The sequence below is a fragment of the Podarcis filfolensis genome (assembly GCF_964270895.1).
Source record: "Podarcis filfolensis genome assembly, chromosome: 3".
Classification (NCBI taxonomy): Eukaryota; Metazoa; Chordata; class Lepidosauria; order Squamata; family Lacertidae; genus Podarcis; species Podarcis filfolensis.
The window spans coordinates 79,268,093-79,286,049 of NC_139606.1; the positions used below are offsets into that span (position 1 = coordinate 79,268,093).

A 17,957-nucleotide genomic window follows, 5' to 3' on the forward strand; every position below is an offset into this window, starting at 1 on the left:
CTTCTGGAGATGAAAAACAGCAAGGTTTTGCTTTCAATGGAAAACAGCACAGTGAAGGAAGCAAGAAATGCTCAGGGCAGAAAGCTGGTAGGGAACAGGAGGATAATAAGAGCAGGTGTTAACAGCAAAGCCAGGAGCTAAGAGCGAAGCTGGGTAAAGTAGTAAGGGGTGGCCTGCAGGGAAGTCCATGGAAGGAAGAACAAAGACAGAACAAGTCTGTTTTGATATGTGATGCTTTCGGAGAAGCAGTTAGGATGGATTCTGGATTGAAAGAAGTAAAAGTGCTTGTTTATATGAAGGAGACGGATTCTGCAGGAGTGGGAGCTAATAGACCAGAAGTGCAATGATACTTATCATCTCAACTGTTCTAGGAAGAATTCAATAGCTGGAGATTGAAATATTAGCACTGTGCTTTATCAAATACACTCTGTTACAATATATTGTTTGGCAGCCAAGTCATTTCCAACTCTGCTATCTTCTTGTAAACTCTTCACTATTAAACAGGCAGCTCAGCGCTCCCAATTTTGGGGTGTGTTCATAGTTAAAACCTGTTAAAAGTTTAAAGAATTACAGTGCAATTTACAGTTTAACATGTACAGTTTCATAGAATCTGACAATCATTAAGAATGCAAGTAACAGATGCAAAGAAAACTGTAGTCAAGAACCAAGAAAATCAAATCAAAGAGATCTAGCTGGAAATAAATTATAAAAAGTTTGCAACCAGCAAATATTCACTAACAAAGCTAATCTGTAATGTTCTTTTTGGGTGGGGCCGGTTATAAAGGCATCATGACCTTAGCAGTTCAATAATTGTTTCAATGGTATTTCTTCCCTGTAACAGATTTTTAACTAGTCAGAATGTATAAATGGAGATTTGTTTCAGAGCTCTCTGGATAACCACGAGAAACGAGAAATATATAAGTGGCACAGACATATAAGCATAATTAATGTTTTGCTGTTGGTTTTGGTTTTGTTTTGTTTTATTAACCATCAGTACTTCTAAGTTCAAAAGTACCCCTAAAGTGTGTTTGCAACTCCCCATACCCAAGTCAATTAGAAAATGTGTTTTGATAGAAAGTTAATAGCATAAGTGAACCTACAATAAAAAGATGCTATGTAGACTGCTCTCATTCAGGATTCCTGCCAACCAGTCATGCTCTCTCCTATGATATTACATGTGTTCCTCATTTCCCCGATAATCAGTCAGTATTTGACGCCCAATAATCATATTCAATCCTCACTCCACTGTATGCAATTTTTCTCCAAAAGCAGGGTTGTGGTTTTAGATGAGCATTTTTATACATCTGCAGATCCTTGGATTACACTGAGCTGATACCTCTTCCTTGTGTATTGATGGTGCCATTTTGGCTACCTAAGGAATGGCACAATTATATATGATGAAATTTTACAAATGTGTGCTGGGGGTGTATTGTCACTGTTCCTCAAACATTTAAAGTGATGATATAAAGCTAGCAAATCTACTCAGTTAAAACATCATTAATCTATAATGTAGTACAGTGGTACCTCTGGTTACGAACTTAATTCGTTCCAGAGGTCCATTCTTAAGCCGAAACTGCGCTTATCCTGAGGTGCACTTTTGCTAATGGAGTTTCCCGCTGCGCACATGCCTCTGGCATGTGATTTCTGTTCGCATCCTGGGGCAAAGTTTGCAACCAGGAGCAGCTACTTCCGGGTTAGTGGAGCTTGTAACCTGAAGCATTCATAACCAGAAGTGTTTGTAACCAGAGGTACCACTGTATTTCTTCCATGGGGAAAATAGTAGTTTGATATCCGAGATATTCTTTCACAAAGAACAAAAAAGGATTATGCTATAAAGACAAGATATAAAGACTGAACATTTTAACAACTAGTAAAAATGGCTCAAGCGGGCATACAAGGGGAGACAATCAAATTTCAGATACACATTTAAATCTGGAAATCTTTGTTCACAATCCCTTACTTATGCTTACTATTAAAGAAGCTTGAGCCTTTCAGAAAAGTCTGATATTTATAAATAATGTGTTACAGATTTTAATCTAGCTCCAGTTTCAATGCACCAAAGTGAAGAACAGTATATTAGCCTCAAAGGTCACAGACTTTTGTTTGCAACTCTCCAAATAAGGTAAGTACAATTAAAAATGGATTGCTCAGTAGATTGATTTTGTTTCAAAACCACAGTCTAGTCAGCCATATTTGGAACTAGAAAAGACTTTTCCTTTGAATTAATACCCTAGATTGTATGCAATGATCATTTCATGGACAGCATGGAGGACTGCAGTAGGATCAGCATAAATGGGGTGCCACAGCTTGCACCAATGAAAGCACTTTTGATTAAGACAAAGCTACCATTGGATACAACCCACTGAATTTTCTCGTGTTGCTTATCATGCAGTGTCTGTTTTTCCCCTGCAAGAAAATCCAGTTACTATTATTCAATATTTATCCCAGTCTGAAACTAATATCAATCTGAAAAAATGTGCTGTAGGCTTTGGAAGGAGAATCCATTCCAAGAAGTGACTAATGCAACAGATAACTTATATACCTCTTTCATATTCAGGACCATAAATCATATCAATATTCTTTTCTCATAGAAGGGAAGGCTTGAATCAGCACAATCCATTATAAACTTGAGTTTTGGGAATCAACAATAGACTTCAGCACTCTTGGGAGATCAGACCAGAGCACACCATATTGATGTTTATAGAGTACTATATTTAACTGCCAAAGATAATTGAAAGCTTATAGCCTTGAAATAAAGTATGTTACTAAAAAGCTAGAAACATTCAGCACACAGAGGTAGGCATTTATTTTTTGTAAGGATTTATTAAAGTAAGATATAAAAAGTAAGGTGACAAATAAGAGTAGTAGGTAGTTTAAAATAGTACATTGTATGTGTAATGTATGTGTATCTGCACCATCCTAAATCATGTTTTCTGGATCCATAGCAGAGAAAACAGATCAACATTACCAAATATACCAAAAGTAAAGTCTATAACACCTGATCTGAGCCCACTGAGGTTTGCTTGCTGGAACATTTTCCATTACAGGTTTCTACTAAGGCTGAAAAACAGTAATACCAAAATAATCTTATTAACTTAAGTCTATAAAGGCTAATTGTATCTAGTTGGCTTAGCAGAAACTAATCTCCTCTATCAATCTCCTCATTAAACCATGCCCCATCTGCTATATTATATACGTTCCCTTCAAAATAATACCAATTTTCAGAAGTGCAAAGTGGTGAAGCAGTTTTGGTAAATTGAGTATGCCAGTTCAGGCTTGTTTTAAGTTACTTACAAAAGTTATTAACAAACAACCAAGGCCTTAATTTATAAACTAGCTGCTATGAAGTAGACCAAAATCTCACATTGAATGCCATTAAATCTATGCCCAAGAAAATATATTTTCTTATCATATTTATATAGCAAACTGCATGCAAACTCCAATGTAACATTTATGTTTCATGAAGAAATGACAATGAAGGACCGATTACATGTGAAAAACATAACAGTGGAATAAAACTGAAAGTTGATTCTGAAGATATATTTGCATATAGATTCTGGCTCATTCCTACTCATGGAACTTTCATCCAAAATGCAAGATAATTTTTCTTAATATTTTTTTACATGGAGGAAAAAGACTATGATTGATTGACCGGGGTGACATGCACAGCCTCAATTGTCAACAAAAGCTAGTGCTCCTGTTGATGTCTTAAGCTTGTTATGGAATGAAAAGGAAAGCTACTGATGTGATTGCTCCTGAGTGCCTCTCCAATCTGTAGAAACTTGGTACTCAGATGAGCTCCATCCTATGTAATGGGCTGGACAATGGTTGGAGTGCAGGTGGCACAAGTCCCAGAGTGAATGAAACCAAACACTGATTGGTGATAACTGCACCTACCATGTGGCAGTGGCAGCAGCAGAGAAAGTGCATTTCTCTGCCACCACTGCATTCTTGGTAAATCACCAGGCAGAGCTGTTTCAGTGGATAAATGGGCTTATTAGGTCCAGTCTAGTAATGAAAACATTGCATGGGGGCTCCAGCCTAATGACAGCATGCAAGTAACCTCTATTTCTTTATCCACTTTCTTCATATCAGGTCTAATCTTGTAAACTTCTATCATGTTGCCCCTTACTTGCCCTTTTTCTAAACTAAAAAGCTAAGTAATCTATGTAGGGAAGTTGCTCCAGCCCACTGATCATTTGTGTGCACTTATTTGCAGCGTTTGCAGCTCTACCATATTTTAGATAGATATATACACTTTTTAATTTTTGAGATGCGGCAACTAAAACTGTGTACTGTATTCCAAATGTAGCTGCACAGACTTGTATTAAGGCATTACAATATTTGAGTTTTCATTTTTGATCCTTTGCCTTTTTCACAGTTACTGACTCAGGTGACATTTTTGTTTAATGATCCACAGTAACCCCAAGTTCTCTTTCCTAGTTAGCGTACTTTAATTTAGAATCCATCAATGTACATGTGGTTAGAATAATTTGCCCCACTGAACATCATTTTATGCTTACATTGAACTTCATTTGACATTTTGTTGGACTTTTCACCTACTTTAGTATATTTTACTCACTGTCCAGTTTGATATAGTCGGACATGACTAAATGACTAAACAAGAATCTTCAATAATTATGGCAATAATTATGGCACAATCTGCAAACAGGGCCACCTTATTGCTTACCCTAACTCCAAAAGCAAGATTGAATATAAAGAATTTTGATATATACATGTCAGGTTTCCCCCCTTGAAACATTGAATATAATATTAATACATGATTAGAAAATGACAGAAGGCTATAATAACTATGTGGTTCTATCTGACTAAATTATACTTGGAGTAGAACCATTATATTCAATGAATGTTAGTCATCACTAACTCAGTTCTATTGATTTCAACAGGTCTAAGAATGACTTAGTTGAACATAACTGACAGGCCAACCTATTTTCAGGTGTAACAGCAAGAATATGGGACACATTAGTGAGTTTAAGTGGAGTTGCTAACTTTTGTTTTTACTGAACTAACAGATAATTACAGCTTGTCAAATAGCCCTTACTAAAGCCTAAACTAGACATTATGGAGAGATGTATAAGCACCACTAATATGCATTTCGCAGATAACTTGTAGAAACATAATTATATCATAATTTCCCCATCCCACTTGCAAGGGGTAACCAATGAAACAGAGCAGTGGGCAAGGATATGCTAATATGGTATCGTTTTCCAGCTACATGTTAACTGTGGAAACATGCACCCGCATGTATCCCCAAAAGCTTGGGCTATGCCAGGGATGGGGAACCCATGGCCCTCCAGATGAAATTGGACTCAACTCTAACTGCCCCAGCTGATATGGCCAAGAGACCAGGATGAGCTCTGTAGTCCAGTAACATTGAGGTGTGGGGAGTGTGGGTGGCATAGGCTCCCACTGCTAGGCTTTGCAGTACAATCCTGAATTTTTCTACTCAACAGGACTTACTTCTAGGTAAGTGACTATTACAGCCTCCCTAATTCACCAGAAAAGAACTCTATACCTACTTTTTTATAGTACAGGTATTTGAAATACTTAACATTATTTTAAAAAATTACAGTAACATGCTATAGAAACTGTAGACAGAAGCCATGCACAGCCAAAATCCAAAATAAAACTATTTTCAGAGAAACTGCTTTGTTTTCCCAAATATGTAACAAGAGACATATCTTTCCAATGCATACATTTTATTCACATACACTTTTCATTGCATAGATTTAGTAGTCTATATGTATATCCATATCCATTTTCGTTACTTAAATGTCTACTACCAAGTGGTTAATATTCTAAAATCAACTGGTTTGTAAAAAAATGTTTGGATCACATCAAAAGTATACAAATGGAATTCGATTGAGCACTCTCTCAATTCACTGGAGTATCTGAAAGGTACAAAAGCCAGTGGCTCAATTCCATCTTTGGCACATTAGTTCATGACAATATAATTCCTAGAGGAAACATTTCATATCTTTTAAGTTTTGTACAACACAAAAAATACACTGAATCAGAACAGCTCTTGGGAACAGACAAAACTTGTTTTCACTGAGAAACTGGCTTTATAGTTCCTAGTCCCCAATAATACACTTTTAGGTTGCAATCTTATACATATTTTCCTGGGAGTAAATGAGTGGGGCTTACTTCTGAGCTGACATGCATTGTTAATTTCCCCTAGATAAGTGAATGGCTGTCATTAATTCCTATGGAGGGGAAAAAACAAATCTATGACATTTGATATGACTGGCACATTGTGACCAAAACCTGCCACCCGGCCATTGCCACTGACTGATCCAACCTCCACTGAAAGATGTCAGTATGTACACAGACACAGGGCCCCACAGTTTAGTGATATTTTCTTCTCCCTCCCACACCAGAATGGCAAGTATTTAGTTAGTTTACATGAATTTTATGCTTGAATTTACTGTAGACATTGTTCTCTTACCATTATTTTCTTAGACATGTGGACTGACTTCGAATATATACCAGGCCTACCAGATGTGAAATGGAGGTGGGGAAAAGCTACAAATGGATCTGCTTATAAATAACCTTACCTAAAACTCCAGTTTCTTGTATTTTCTCCTCAGGTTTACTATCAGGTTTGTAACCATTCCGTTCTTCAGCTTCATCCTCACCCCACCATGATGGTTGCCCATATAATGGTGTGCCCCGAGGCATGGCAGAAAGATCTATATAAACAAACAAAATAGATTAGTCATTTGGAGCGGCAAGAGTGACACTATGAGAAAATGGTAAAGAATAGAATATGGATTGTGGCTAATGTGTTTACACTACTTCCAAAACCAAGATACAGAGTACATTGGAGCATGTAAACAGCCTAAGCTATCTACATTCTGGATAAAATGTGCTAACGTATTGCTTGCCTAGCTGCTCACACACATTTAACTGAGCTGTGCTCGTTTCCTTGAGGGGCAGGTGGAACTCATCAACCTGGAATCCGTCTAGGAGAAGGACAATTCTGATCCTAAACCTCCACTTCCTTGTGGGATATTTTGTGGGATTATCTTAGGGAGTAAAACCTACACAAATCCGGAGCGGAGTCCGGTTGGATTGTGCCTTGTACGCCTGTTTCCAACAACTCCTGCAGCCAACTGGTGCCAAACATATTGCTCTGCTTTCCTTTGGGTCACATCAGTGAGGCCGAGAGGGAGGTCTTATTGCCTGGCCAGCCCAGGACCTCCATACACACTGCTCAGGCTTGTGACTTCAGGAGGGTACTTTGGTGCTACTATTGCAGAGGTTTGACTTAACCCTTAGATGAACACTCCATTGTGTCTCCAGACAGATAGATGCTAAGAAAGAAGGCCCCTTTGCTTCACAATGAATAATTATTTTCCACTTTCCTTCTTTTAATTTTTTTTAATGTCTCCAAATATGCTAGTTTGGCAAAGAAATACTTGTTTTAATAAAAGTAATAAAGCATTCACCGGACTTCAAAGCTGATGCAACAAAATTTAATTCACTTTAAAATGAAAACACATACAATGTAATGTGTCAGATAGCAAAGCCAAGCTGATTTAAGAAATACAAGGGATCTGACAGTTAATTGTAGCTTTTTGTTTCTATTTACACCGTAACAGCCAGAAAAGCACACTGTTAAGAGGCAAGTGATACAGAATGAGGAGTTCTTTCCTATTAGGCCACTACACAGAATGGAAATTTCTTTGCAGAACTATAACAATTAGGTACTATAACAAAGTAAGAAACAAACCTGGCAATTTTTACAATGACATATGAGGCAATTAATGGCCCAACTCCTCTGTACCTTACCTAACTCAAAACATCTTACATCTTACAGTGGCTTCTCAAAAGTTAATATATTTTAATAGCTAGAACTGACAGTACAAATTCATTTCTCTCACCTGTCACTTTCTCTTCAGATTTCAGTGTGTCTATAACTTTGTGGTGCACTTCAGCAATGGGGTCTTGTACCTTTGGCTGTGTAGCTTTGGCACCGGTTAGCTTTGATCCTTCTGCCTCCGAGGATTTTTGGGATAGCTGCAGTTGACTTGTAAACTTCTCATGCTGTATATTAGATAATTCCCCATCAAGCAAAGCAACAGAACATTAAGTATTCAACATTAAGTTTTAATAAACTACTATAAAATGAATCAATCAAGGTATTCAATATAAGCCATATTCAAAGCAGACCCACTCAAATCAACAAACTTAAGTTACCTAAGTCCATTGTTTGTACTGGATCAACTTAAGTTGGGTATCACCCAATATATTGATTCTAAACCAACTGGTTGCATTTGCAGATAATACCAAGACACAGTTTGTGTTTCCTAGCTGTGATCTGTCTGAATATATGAACCTGGCCCAGGAAATTAACCATGGATTATTTACAGAAAACATACCATGGTTAGCTGTTAACTTATGAACTGCAGCTCACTTTAACTATGGTTTGTTGTTAAGTCAGAATCCAGGATCCTGATGTAATACTTGCTTGTGTTGACACCCCAGCCACTTGCTTGACAAGCAACTAGAAAAGAAGGCATGAGGCAAGGGTAGCTAGAAAATGAAATTGTTCCCGGGCCTGAGAAACTGTGATTGGTGCATTTCTACAAGTAGCCTTCCCTCCTTTCCTGCTTGACAACAGACTCCTTTGCCTGCTCGCCTTCTCTCTGACAAGCCCTTCTTTTCAAACCAACTTCCCTAGCTTTGCTACTGCTTTACAAAAAAATATACATTTAAAGGGACCTCCAAATTACTGACATCTATTCAGAACTTTATGGTCAAAACACAATTCATCTTAGGAGGTTAACATAGTTGTTACACTTATGCAGGGAAACAGAAATAACTTTGAAAAGGAAACTTTGAAAAGGAAACTAATATTTTCTATTTCACACTTTAGGGTCTCCCCACACATACACAAACGTTGTTGGGAATTATTTACTTCTAACCGCAATGTAACCCCAAACATTTCCAGCTCTATTTAACACAATAGGCAAAACAGCAGTTACTTTGGGGGCTGGTTGGGTGAAGTGATAATGATTCATTTTTGCTTGCTAGGAAATGTTCAGGGAACCATTTGGTAAAAAGCCTCCCTACTATGGATTGGAGGTGCTGGTTGCTAATGTGGAGTAGATGTAGGGAGAATTTCCTTCAGGGCATGCAAAAGCGCCTACAGGGAGGCACTAGTTAATTCAAACTGCAAGCATAGCAGCAGCAATCAAACAGCAGTCATACAAGCTCCCCAAATGCTTGCATGGGGGCTGCTGCTTAGTGAGAATCAGGCTTCAGGAGTGCAGCAGTCTAACCTGAGAAACAATAAATACGGGCTATATATTTTTACCTTAAGCACTTATTATTTTTATGTTTTATTAATTTTTTATTGAGAATTTTCAACATAAAATACAATAAAAACCAAGCTAATCTAAAAAAGAGGTAAGAAACAAACCAAAAGAAAAATAAAGAAAGGAAGAAGAAAGAAAAACTAAACCTGCGTGTAATACCAAGCCCTCTATCACAATTATATATTAATCTTTATTTCACACACAGAAGAGTGAGCTCTCCCTGCTCTCACCTGGGAGCCTCCCCCACTTCCCTCAGCCTCACACCCTGAGGAAACATATCTGGTCTGCCTCTCATGGAGGTGCTTTTCTCTTCTGTCCACCACTTTCCTGTGTGTATCTTCATTTATGCCAACTATAAATCTTCAGAGAACCAAACATACATATAGATAGAATGAACAGAGAGCTATCAAGAGTTAAAAGTGACAGAAAATGCATACCTTAAGGGCTTCTTCAGGAACTCTCATCTCTCCTCTGACTACAGTAAAAAGATTAGTATGTACAATGCGATAAGGAAACTTAGTGATATTTGTCCAAGACCATTAGAAACTTCAAATTTTATGATAAGTATAAGGTTTTGGGGAGCAAAATATTGCTTGCAGCCTCCAAGTTTTAGAATGACATTGTTCCTATTTATGAATTAAGGGGACTGCATTGATAAATATTCTATTATATTGTTCTTCATTAATTTATGCTAGCAAATTTATTTGATGTGAATGTTTGGCATAAGCAAAATAATTCCAGTTACTGTCAGCCAATGTATGCCCATAACAGCAAAATATAAGAGCATTTTAGGTATTTGCCTAATTATGACATCAAACGGAACCTTAACTTGATTTGAAACATAAAACAGGTAAAGTTGAGAGTTGCTTGTTTGCTCCCCCGCCCCCGGTCCCCTCAATATGAAACTTAATAAATTTAGTGCAAGGTAGAGGAGAGGGGGAAGTTCTGTTGCATGAGCAGAACCATAGTGTTGGCTACAACCTCAAAAGTCTGTACAACTATGTGGAAGACTCTTCAAGTATACCTGGCTTCTGTCAGTAAAGTCTTAACATATTGCTACACTAACAACCATGACAATTTGTTTTCAGTTATCTCAACATTTCAGAGATAAGATTTTTAATCCATTTCTTTCTGCCAGTTGGTTTGTGAATTCTGAAATGCACCTCTACTCTCTTATTATTGTTAGGCAGTATTTACATTTATACCCCACTCTTTTACAAGTACCCAGAACAGCTTACCCAAAAAAATAAATAGAATTGTTAATATGTAAATTCAGGAAGAAGAACTTTTTTAAAAGCCAAACATAGCACTAACTCCTTCTTTTAAAAAAGGATATCATATCCAAATCTCAATTTATCATCAAGTTTTAGAGTGATGTATGTCTGTTCTGGAATTCGAACATCATTCACAAATGTCTGGTGGAAAAAGAAGAAACATATTATACCTTCTACCAGTAATGAACTTCTAAATGTGAATCTAATTCTTCTTGTAAAGTCATGGTACCACATGTCACTATTCAATTGCTGAAAATGTTATAGAATCAACCTTACTTGCCCAATAAAAAAATCAGAAAGGATATGTGAATATATAGAGATCTGGCTTTATTTAATGCCAACATGCCCTGGGCCTATCATGAATTACTTACAATTAATCTGCTAATGAAATATGCTATAAACTTGCTGTGCTAACACAAGCTGTTCCCACAATAGCAAGATACCTTTCTCAAAAGATACATGACATTTATGATTTTGTTAGACTGGATCTAGGGTAGAACCCCATGAACTGGATGCTTCTGTGAGTAGGATGTGGGTGGGGTTTTTTTGTTGGTGTGTGTGTGTTTTTTGCTGATTCCTGCCTCCATGAGGACGTCAAAGATCTGCTTAAAGTTTAAGCCCCGCCTTTCTAAAACTGTGGGGTGCTTCACACACAATTTGTAATATGCCATAAGGGTATAGCGTTTAAAGTAATGATTCTTCATTTCTTTCAACTTAAGTCTCCATAACAAAGTAATCACAAATATTTGTTCAGAGCTCTCTAAATTGTTAAAGCTGAACTACATCCTGAAAACAGAACCATCACATTTATCTTACCCCATTCAGACTGCCTAAATCCTTTACCAAGTGTTCATCAGTAGAGGCATCATAGTTGACTACAGCATGTTGCTTGTCCACACTACGTGACTGAAATATTTAGAAGATAATATAACATTGTAATTTGTATTAATATAAATATGCATTAAAGTAAGGAATTAATAAAACCTAGTTGTTTCAAAGGACACCATGAAGCTACTAGGAAAAAGTTATGAGACTAATGTTGTGAAGGGCTTTTAAGGTTAGAGAAGGGAAATTTAACCTGATACAGGGGCTAAAAATAAAAGCCAATGGAATTGTTCAAAAACAGCTGACAGTGACAATTCCTAGAAAAGCTGTTTATTTTAAAGGCTGAGATTTGCATAATCTGCAGAGAGGTAGTGTGACTATCAGGAAGCTCAGCAAAACAGTGGAAATGGTCAGATCTGGAGGGAATACTATAGCTAGCTGTTCTTTTAAAACAGATAACTCAGTAGAAAATAGGAAATATTTGTTGTTTAATAACCTTGAATAGTAATGGAAACAGGTTTGTGGGCAATAAATCATCTAACATAAAATCAAGAATACTCTCTAAATAGTGTTCTCATCAGTATAGCATGTAGTGAAAAGGGTAATTAATGTGAACTTGCTTCCTCTATTCTCCCAGCTATGCAGATGAACTGAACATACAAAATTTTATTTAAAAAATAAATCAGTAATTGAACCAGAATTTTTATCCTGTTGGTGTTAATTTGGAGTACCATATTGGAACAAATTTGGAGACCTTGTCCAACATCCTTAACAGGAGTCTAACCTCCAAATTTGGAAGATTCCCATAACCTGAGATATGAACAAACTTTTATCACATGTGCACAGCCCCTTTGTTTCTCTGCTCTTATGAGCCATGATTAACCAGGAAGCATATGATTAATCACAGCTTATCTCATCAAACTGTAAAACTTTGGTTACCAGCTTCAGACCAAGACAGGATATTAAATACTCCCAGTTTCCCAAATTGGATGAAAAAAGGAAAGTGAAGACTTCCTTGTTTGCTCATGCTACAAAGGGGGAAACAAGGTGCACATGGAAAATGTTTGTTCATATCTTGGCTTATTAAGTTCATCTCATCTGAACCAGTTCTGTGTCAAATTACTTGTATGAAAACATCAGGTAATGCTCAAAAAAGTAAAGGCTAAGAAGCTTGTTCATATTTCAGTGTATTAAATTGATCGTCTGAACCTGGCTGAGATTCCAACACAGAGAGTAGTACACGGCAACTATTATGAGAAACTAACTTTGAATCTGCAATACCCTCAATGGAAATCTATCAGTCATGACTAAATTGCTTAGCACTAAGCGGCTGACTAGAGTACCATCCCTCTGATCTGGACATAGCTGTGTACCTCTATGAAGTGTATATGCAGTTCTATCAGTCATTCAATAATTTAGAGAAACTAGAAAACGGGATTCTTACTGTAAGTGCCTACCTGAAAAGATGTGTTTAACTGACAACAGCACAAATCTGCTTGAGTCAAATCTAGCCACCTACAGATCACACAAATTGATTGCTGCGAGTTACTCAGACTACACTGCGCTACCCTGATGGTGGCTGCATGTGCTTACTGAGTGCAGCGCTACTAGACTTCCCAGTAGCCTACACAGCTGCCTAGCCTAATTTCAACATTCCAGCAGAGACTGGTCACTTAAGATTTTTACAGCTATTTATCCATATTAATATTTTATATTTCTTTGTCGAAGACACTCAGATGTAGCTAAATGCTTGCTATGGAACACTGCTTTTGATGCCTTACTTAGATGGTGAATCATAATTATAAAAGCTACAAAGATGCTTTTAGTACAGAGGTGATTTTAATACAGAGCATGTTCTACTTCTGCAGGATCTGATTTCTTTCCACAGGGCCTGTAAGACAGAGTTGTTCCACCTGGCCTTTGGCTTGGAGCCAATTTGATTCCCTCCCTCTCTTTCTTTTTTCCTTTCCTTCTCCTCCTGCGATGAGGCTACATTTTAATATTTTAATGTTTCAATATTTTAATTTTGTTTTTAAGTTGTAATCATTCAACTTGTTTTTATTATTGCTTGTAAGCCGCTCTGAGCCCGGCCTTGGCTGGGGAGGGCGGGGTATAAATAAAAATTATTTTTATTTTTATTTTTATTTAAACATTTAAGTGGTAGCCAACTTTACTTCACAAAACATGTGAACTAAGATGTAAAACGATTCAGTTTTGAAGTCCTGGGAAAATGCTATTTTCCTATGCTTCCCTCAAAAAAATTTTTTGGGGGGAAACGTTTAAATAGTACTAGGAACATGAAGGGGGGGAGCCAGGGTAGTTGCTCCATGAATTGAAGAGTTGCACTTCTGGAACTACCATTAGCCTAGATCTCCTTGCAAAGCTTCCAGACGACAAGTTGTTCCAATAATCCAATCAAACATTAAAGCCATGTCTATAGCACTACTAATTTGTTTTGAAATTTGGAACAAACAGATCTGCAGCAGTGTGTACTGGATATACAGTGGTACCTCGAGTTACAAATGCCTCAGGTTACAAACGCTTCAGGTTACAAACTCCACAAACCTGGAAGAGTTACCTCAAGTTGAGAACTTTGCCCCAGGATGAGAACGGAAATTGTGTGCCAGTGGCACAGCGACAGCAAGAGGCCCCATTAGTGAAAGCACGCCTCTAGTTAAGAACAGTTTCAGGTTAAGACCTCTGGAACGAATTAAGTTCATAACTGGAGGTACCACTGTGTAACAAAGAGCATTGCTGCATTTTAAAGACAAACAGATGTGTAGCCTACAGTCTCTAGTTCAGGCATAGGCAAACTCAGCCCTCCAGATGTTTTGGGACTACAACTCCCATCAGGACCAGTGGTCAGGGATGATGGGAGTTGTAGTCCCAAAACTTCTGGAGGGCCGAGTTTGCCTATGCCTGAACTAGTTCAAAGGCTTTGAAAAGGGTTCTGTTCCACAAATGCTTAAGATACAATATATCCGCTAGTCTCCATACTGCTACAAAATTAATATATGTACTGTTCTGGAACTTGCTACTGTGTTAACAAAATTACTTTTTAGAGCAAAGTGTTTCATTATTTTAAAAAGTGTTTTCAGATTTCAATTTTTTCTATTTCAGGACTCGAGGAAATTAAAAAATGGGGGAAAGGGATTAATCCTGATTTTTTCTAGACCTTCACATTTCTATGAGCCTCAAACTTTAATCAGGAATTAATTCACAACTATAATGTAACCCAAATATTCTCATATTGCTACCCAATTTCCTGCTTGTCTGAAGGCTAACTGTAGACAGAAAGAGAGGTTATGTTCTCACTTCATGATCAGAATGGTCCATAGGTCTATATGTTTATTACTCAGCCACATGTCAGACTCATGCCGGGTGCACAGGTTCACTAACTAAAGCAAATTAATACTATGCAGTCACTATAATCCTGCTCCACAATGTGGAAGAAAGATTAATTTATTAGAGGTTAAAGACTGGAGCAGCAAAACACTTAACATTTCAAAATATAATCCTCAAAAAGAAATATGTATCAAGGGTATAAAACCCCAACTTCCAGCATTTCACAGTTGGGAGAACTGACACAATTACCTGTAACATCAGCTCACAGTCATCTCTTCCCACAAAAATCATCTCTCGTGGCAGCCTATGACGGGTGCCTCCACTGCTCACCAAAAACCAAGATGTTAAGCTCATTTTCTGCTTAGCTGATAAATCCTCACAAGGCTACGTCATCCTGCAATAAGAAACAGATAAAGAGAGAAATATTTTATAGTTATTTTTATCTTCAGTTCTTGTTCCTAATAGGGTTTCTATATTTTCCAACACAGAGAAGCTGGACAACACAACTAACACATGATTTTCAGATTTATATCAGCTATACAGATAGCTTCACAAGCTACCTTTTCATACACAGATGCAAGGAAATAAACATGCACACCATCATATGTGAAGGACACCCATCTATTTTTCCATGTATCACACATTGGGAGTCTGCTGCTATCAATCACAGCTGCCCAATACATGTACATAAATATGGTACATGAAAAATGTACACATTCCCCCCCCCCCACTATTGCACTGTGACTAGAGATGGGAGGGCCTGGGGGGAGCAGAAAAATTGGGGGGAGGGGGACCAGAAACCTGGGTTTCCCCCTCCCAATTTTTCTGTTTCCCCCCCAGACCTTCCCATCTCTAATTGTGAACATCATAGCTAGATCATAGCTCAAATTTCTTATTGTTGTGTGGGTGTAGGTGGCATGCATAAACATGAGACAGTTTCTCCTTATAGATTTATTCAATTTATAGGGATGAATGAAAGAAGTTCAGTAGCTTTACAAGGCTGTAAAAAAATTGATCATCGGTTTTCAGTAAGCAGAGGATGTTTTAACAACCTATGGCAAAAATTATTTCAAGTAATGATTTCTGCTTCAAGACTTCTCATGCTCTTGAGGATACAATTAAAATGCTACCACTCACACACGAGAGAGGTATCAGTACACTTGGGATAGTCCCAAGGTTTGCCAAAACTCCAAAAATCTTTAGTGAAAAAAAACCTAAGGAAGGAAACCCAAAAATAGCTCCGTACAAACTCAATGTCATAGAATGCTTACTGACGAGAGAAATTTTGGAATGCTGCCTTACTTGAGAAATTGACTAACAATGTTGTGACTACAAAGGCAAAGCCAAGCCAGAAAAAGATTATGGCACCCCTTTATTTTGTACACTATGAGTTCTGTTAGGGGAAATGGAACAAAGTGGCTAGAGAGGGAGGGAAGACACATCTAGATTTCAAGAGTTTAGAACTGCTTTAAAATTTTCAATGAAGTTTGTTTAAAAAAGAGAGAGTGAAGACTGATCTCTCTAATTATCAAGGTAGGTCATTTACAAATTGATGCAGAGACGGAAGAGAGTGCTGCCATAGACATCAATGAGAAAATTCAATGTTTTTATATAGGTAGGATTGGGTACAAGTACATCTACCCCACAGTATCCACCAAAATCATATACAAATTGTTGAAACAGGCCCATGAGAACCGATCAGGCTCAGTCAGCATGCAATGCTGAGTTTTGGATGGGGTAGGGAGGAAAGTTAGTATAGTAAGAATGATATGGAATGAAATGACATTAACCCTGAACTGAAGTGTGCCACATGCTACACTGTTGCTACAGGGGCCCAAGTGTTTTATTACCACCTAGCCTGATTTTGGGACTGCTCAAAATCTTGCTCGCTACTGTATGGCATTTTGGTTGACCTAATAAAGGTATTCTCCTACTAAGTATTTTGAAACAAATATTGTGCTTTGACTTAAAATAGAGCAGAATCTAAAAGATCTAGAAGAACACAAACAAGCAGACTATACTTTTAGCGATTGGCAAGATTACAAAACTACTGATAAAAATACAACTAGCAGTGAAACATATTAAATTTAAAAATGTAAATCCAAATAACATTATACATTGAGATTGAACAGGAAGGTTTTTAAAAATAAACAAACAAACAGAAACAACTAGGTCAGGACTGACTAATCAGAGCACTGAAGCAACTGTTGATGAACAGAATAAATTAAAACTCCTGAGAAGGGTTTGTATATTTTTTGTTTCTGGCAGTCACAGTAGCTTTAGGTAGCACTTGCAGAGATAAAAGGCTGACAGCAGACTTTAACTTTACTGCTACACCTAGCAATAAGCGAACTGGCAGAATAGTGACAGATTTGCAACCCAGATACATATTTTAAACGTCTTCTTAGAACTCTTACCAACCTACTGTATAAAAGCTGGTTGAATGAGAAACCAAGAACACAATCCTATGCATATTTACGATTAAGTAGGTCACAGTGGTACTTGTGGTCCAATCCACACCTGTTCAGTAAGATTGAACCATAGAACAGGTGGGGAATGTCAGGATCTGGGGCTGAATGCAGTTCAGTTGAACCCTCCCCAGACCACACCTAAGTTCCCCTAGGACACACTCCTCCCAGGTACTATGCCTTGTAGTTATTTTGCCTGGCTGGAATGTGTCCTGAAACTGTGCTCATTCTTCTAGCACATGCTTCTAGCACACATGGATGGGCATGTGTGTGTGCACTATGTGGGGATAGGTGCAGGAGTGTTGGATTGGCTCCACTACCATGCATATACTGCATCAACCTCCTCACCCAACAGCAACCCCACTGTTGGCAAGCCAGGTTTGTTATATATAAAACCTTGTGACTGAAATGTAGTCTACTGTACAAAGGTAGGTGTCATATCCATTGTTCTGTCCACTTTTTTGTCCTTGGGCTGAAAAGGTTTCCCCAGTTCTGCCAAGTAGGTTTTAATGGAAGAGTCGAGTCCATTACCAATTATGAAGTGCAAACATGCATTGCAAGGAAAATGCTAGATGGACCACTGTTGTCACTCTACAGAAAACTGAAAATTCCTAAAAGAGCTGTATTTGGTTCCCTGATAGAAACACATAAAAATGAAGGTGACATCACACTGAATTTAAATACCTAACATCAATGCATGC

At 37.7% G+C, this 17,957-nt stretch overlaps 1 protein-coding gene across 34 annotated transcripts in view; it reads right to left on the reverse strand.

The window, feature by feature from the left end:
* CEP170 (centrosomal protein 170) overlaps nt 1-17,957 on the reverse strand; it is a 74,463-nt gene that overhangs the window by 44,747 nt on the left and 11,759 nt on the right. For 17 of the 34 annotated variants that reach the window (XM_083604214.1, XM_083604213.1, XM_083604208.1 and 14 more), the window contains exons 2-7: nt 15,038-15,182; nt 11,435-11,524; nt 10,678-10,759; nt 9,782-9,837; nt 7,908-8,070; nt 6,579-6,713 (exon numbers count right to left, since the gene is read on the reverse strand). In XM_083604214.1, the coding sequence (XP_083460340.1) occupies nt 6,579-6,713; nt 7,908-8,070; nt 9,782-9,837; nt 10,678-10,759; nt 11,435-11,524; nt 15,038-15,142 (631 nt within the window). In that variant the 5' untranslated portion in view covers nt 15,143-15,182. Of the gene's footprint in view, nt 1-6,578; nt 6,714-7,907; nt 8,071-9,781; nt 9,841-10,677; nt 10,760-11,434; nt 11,525-15,037; nt 15,183-17,957 lie in introns of all 34 variants that reach the window. The other 17 variants (XM_083604219.1, XM_083604218.1, XM_083604217.1 and 14 more) reach the window with 1 other exon arrangement.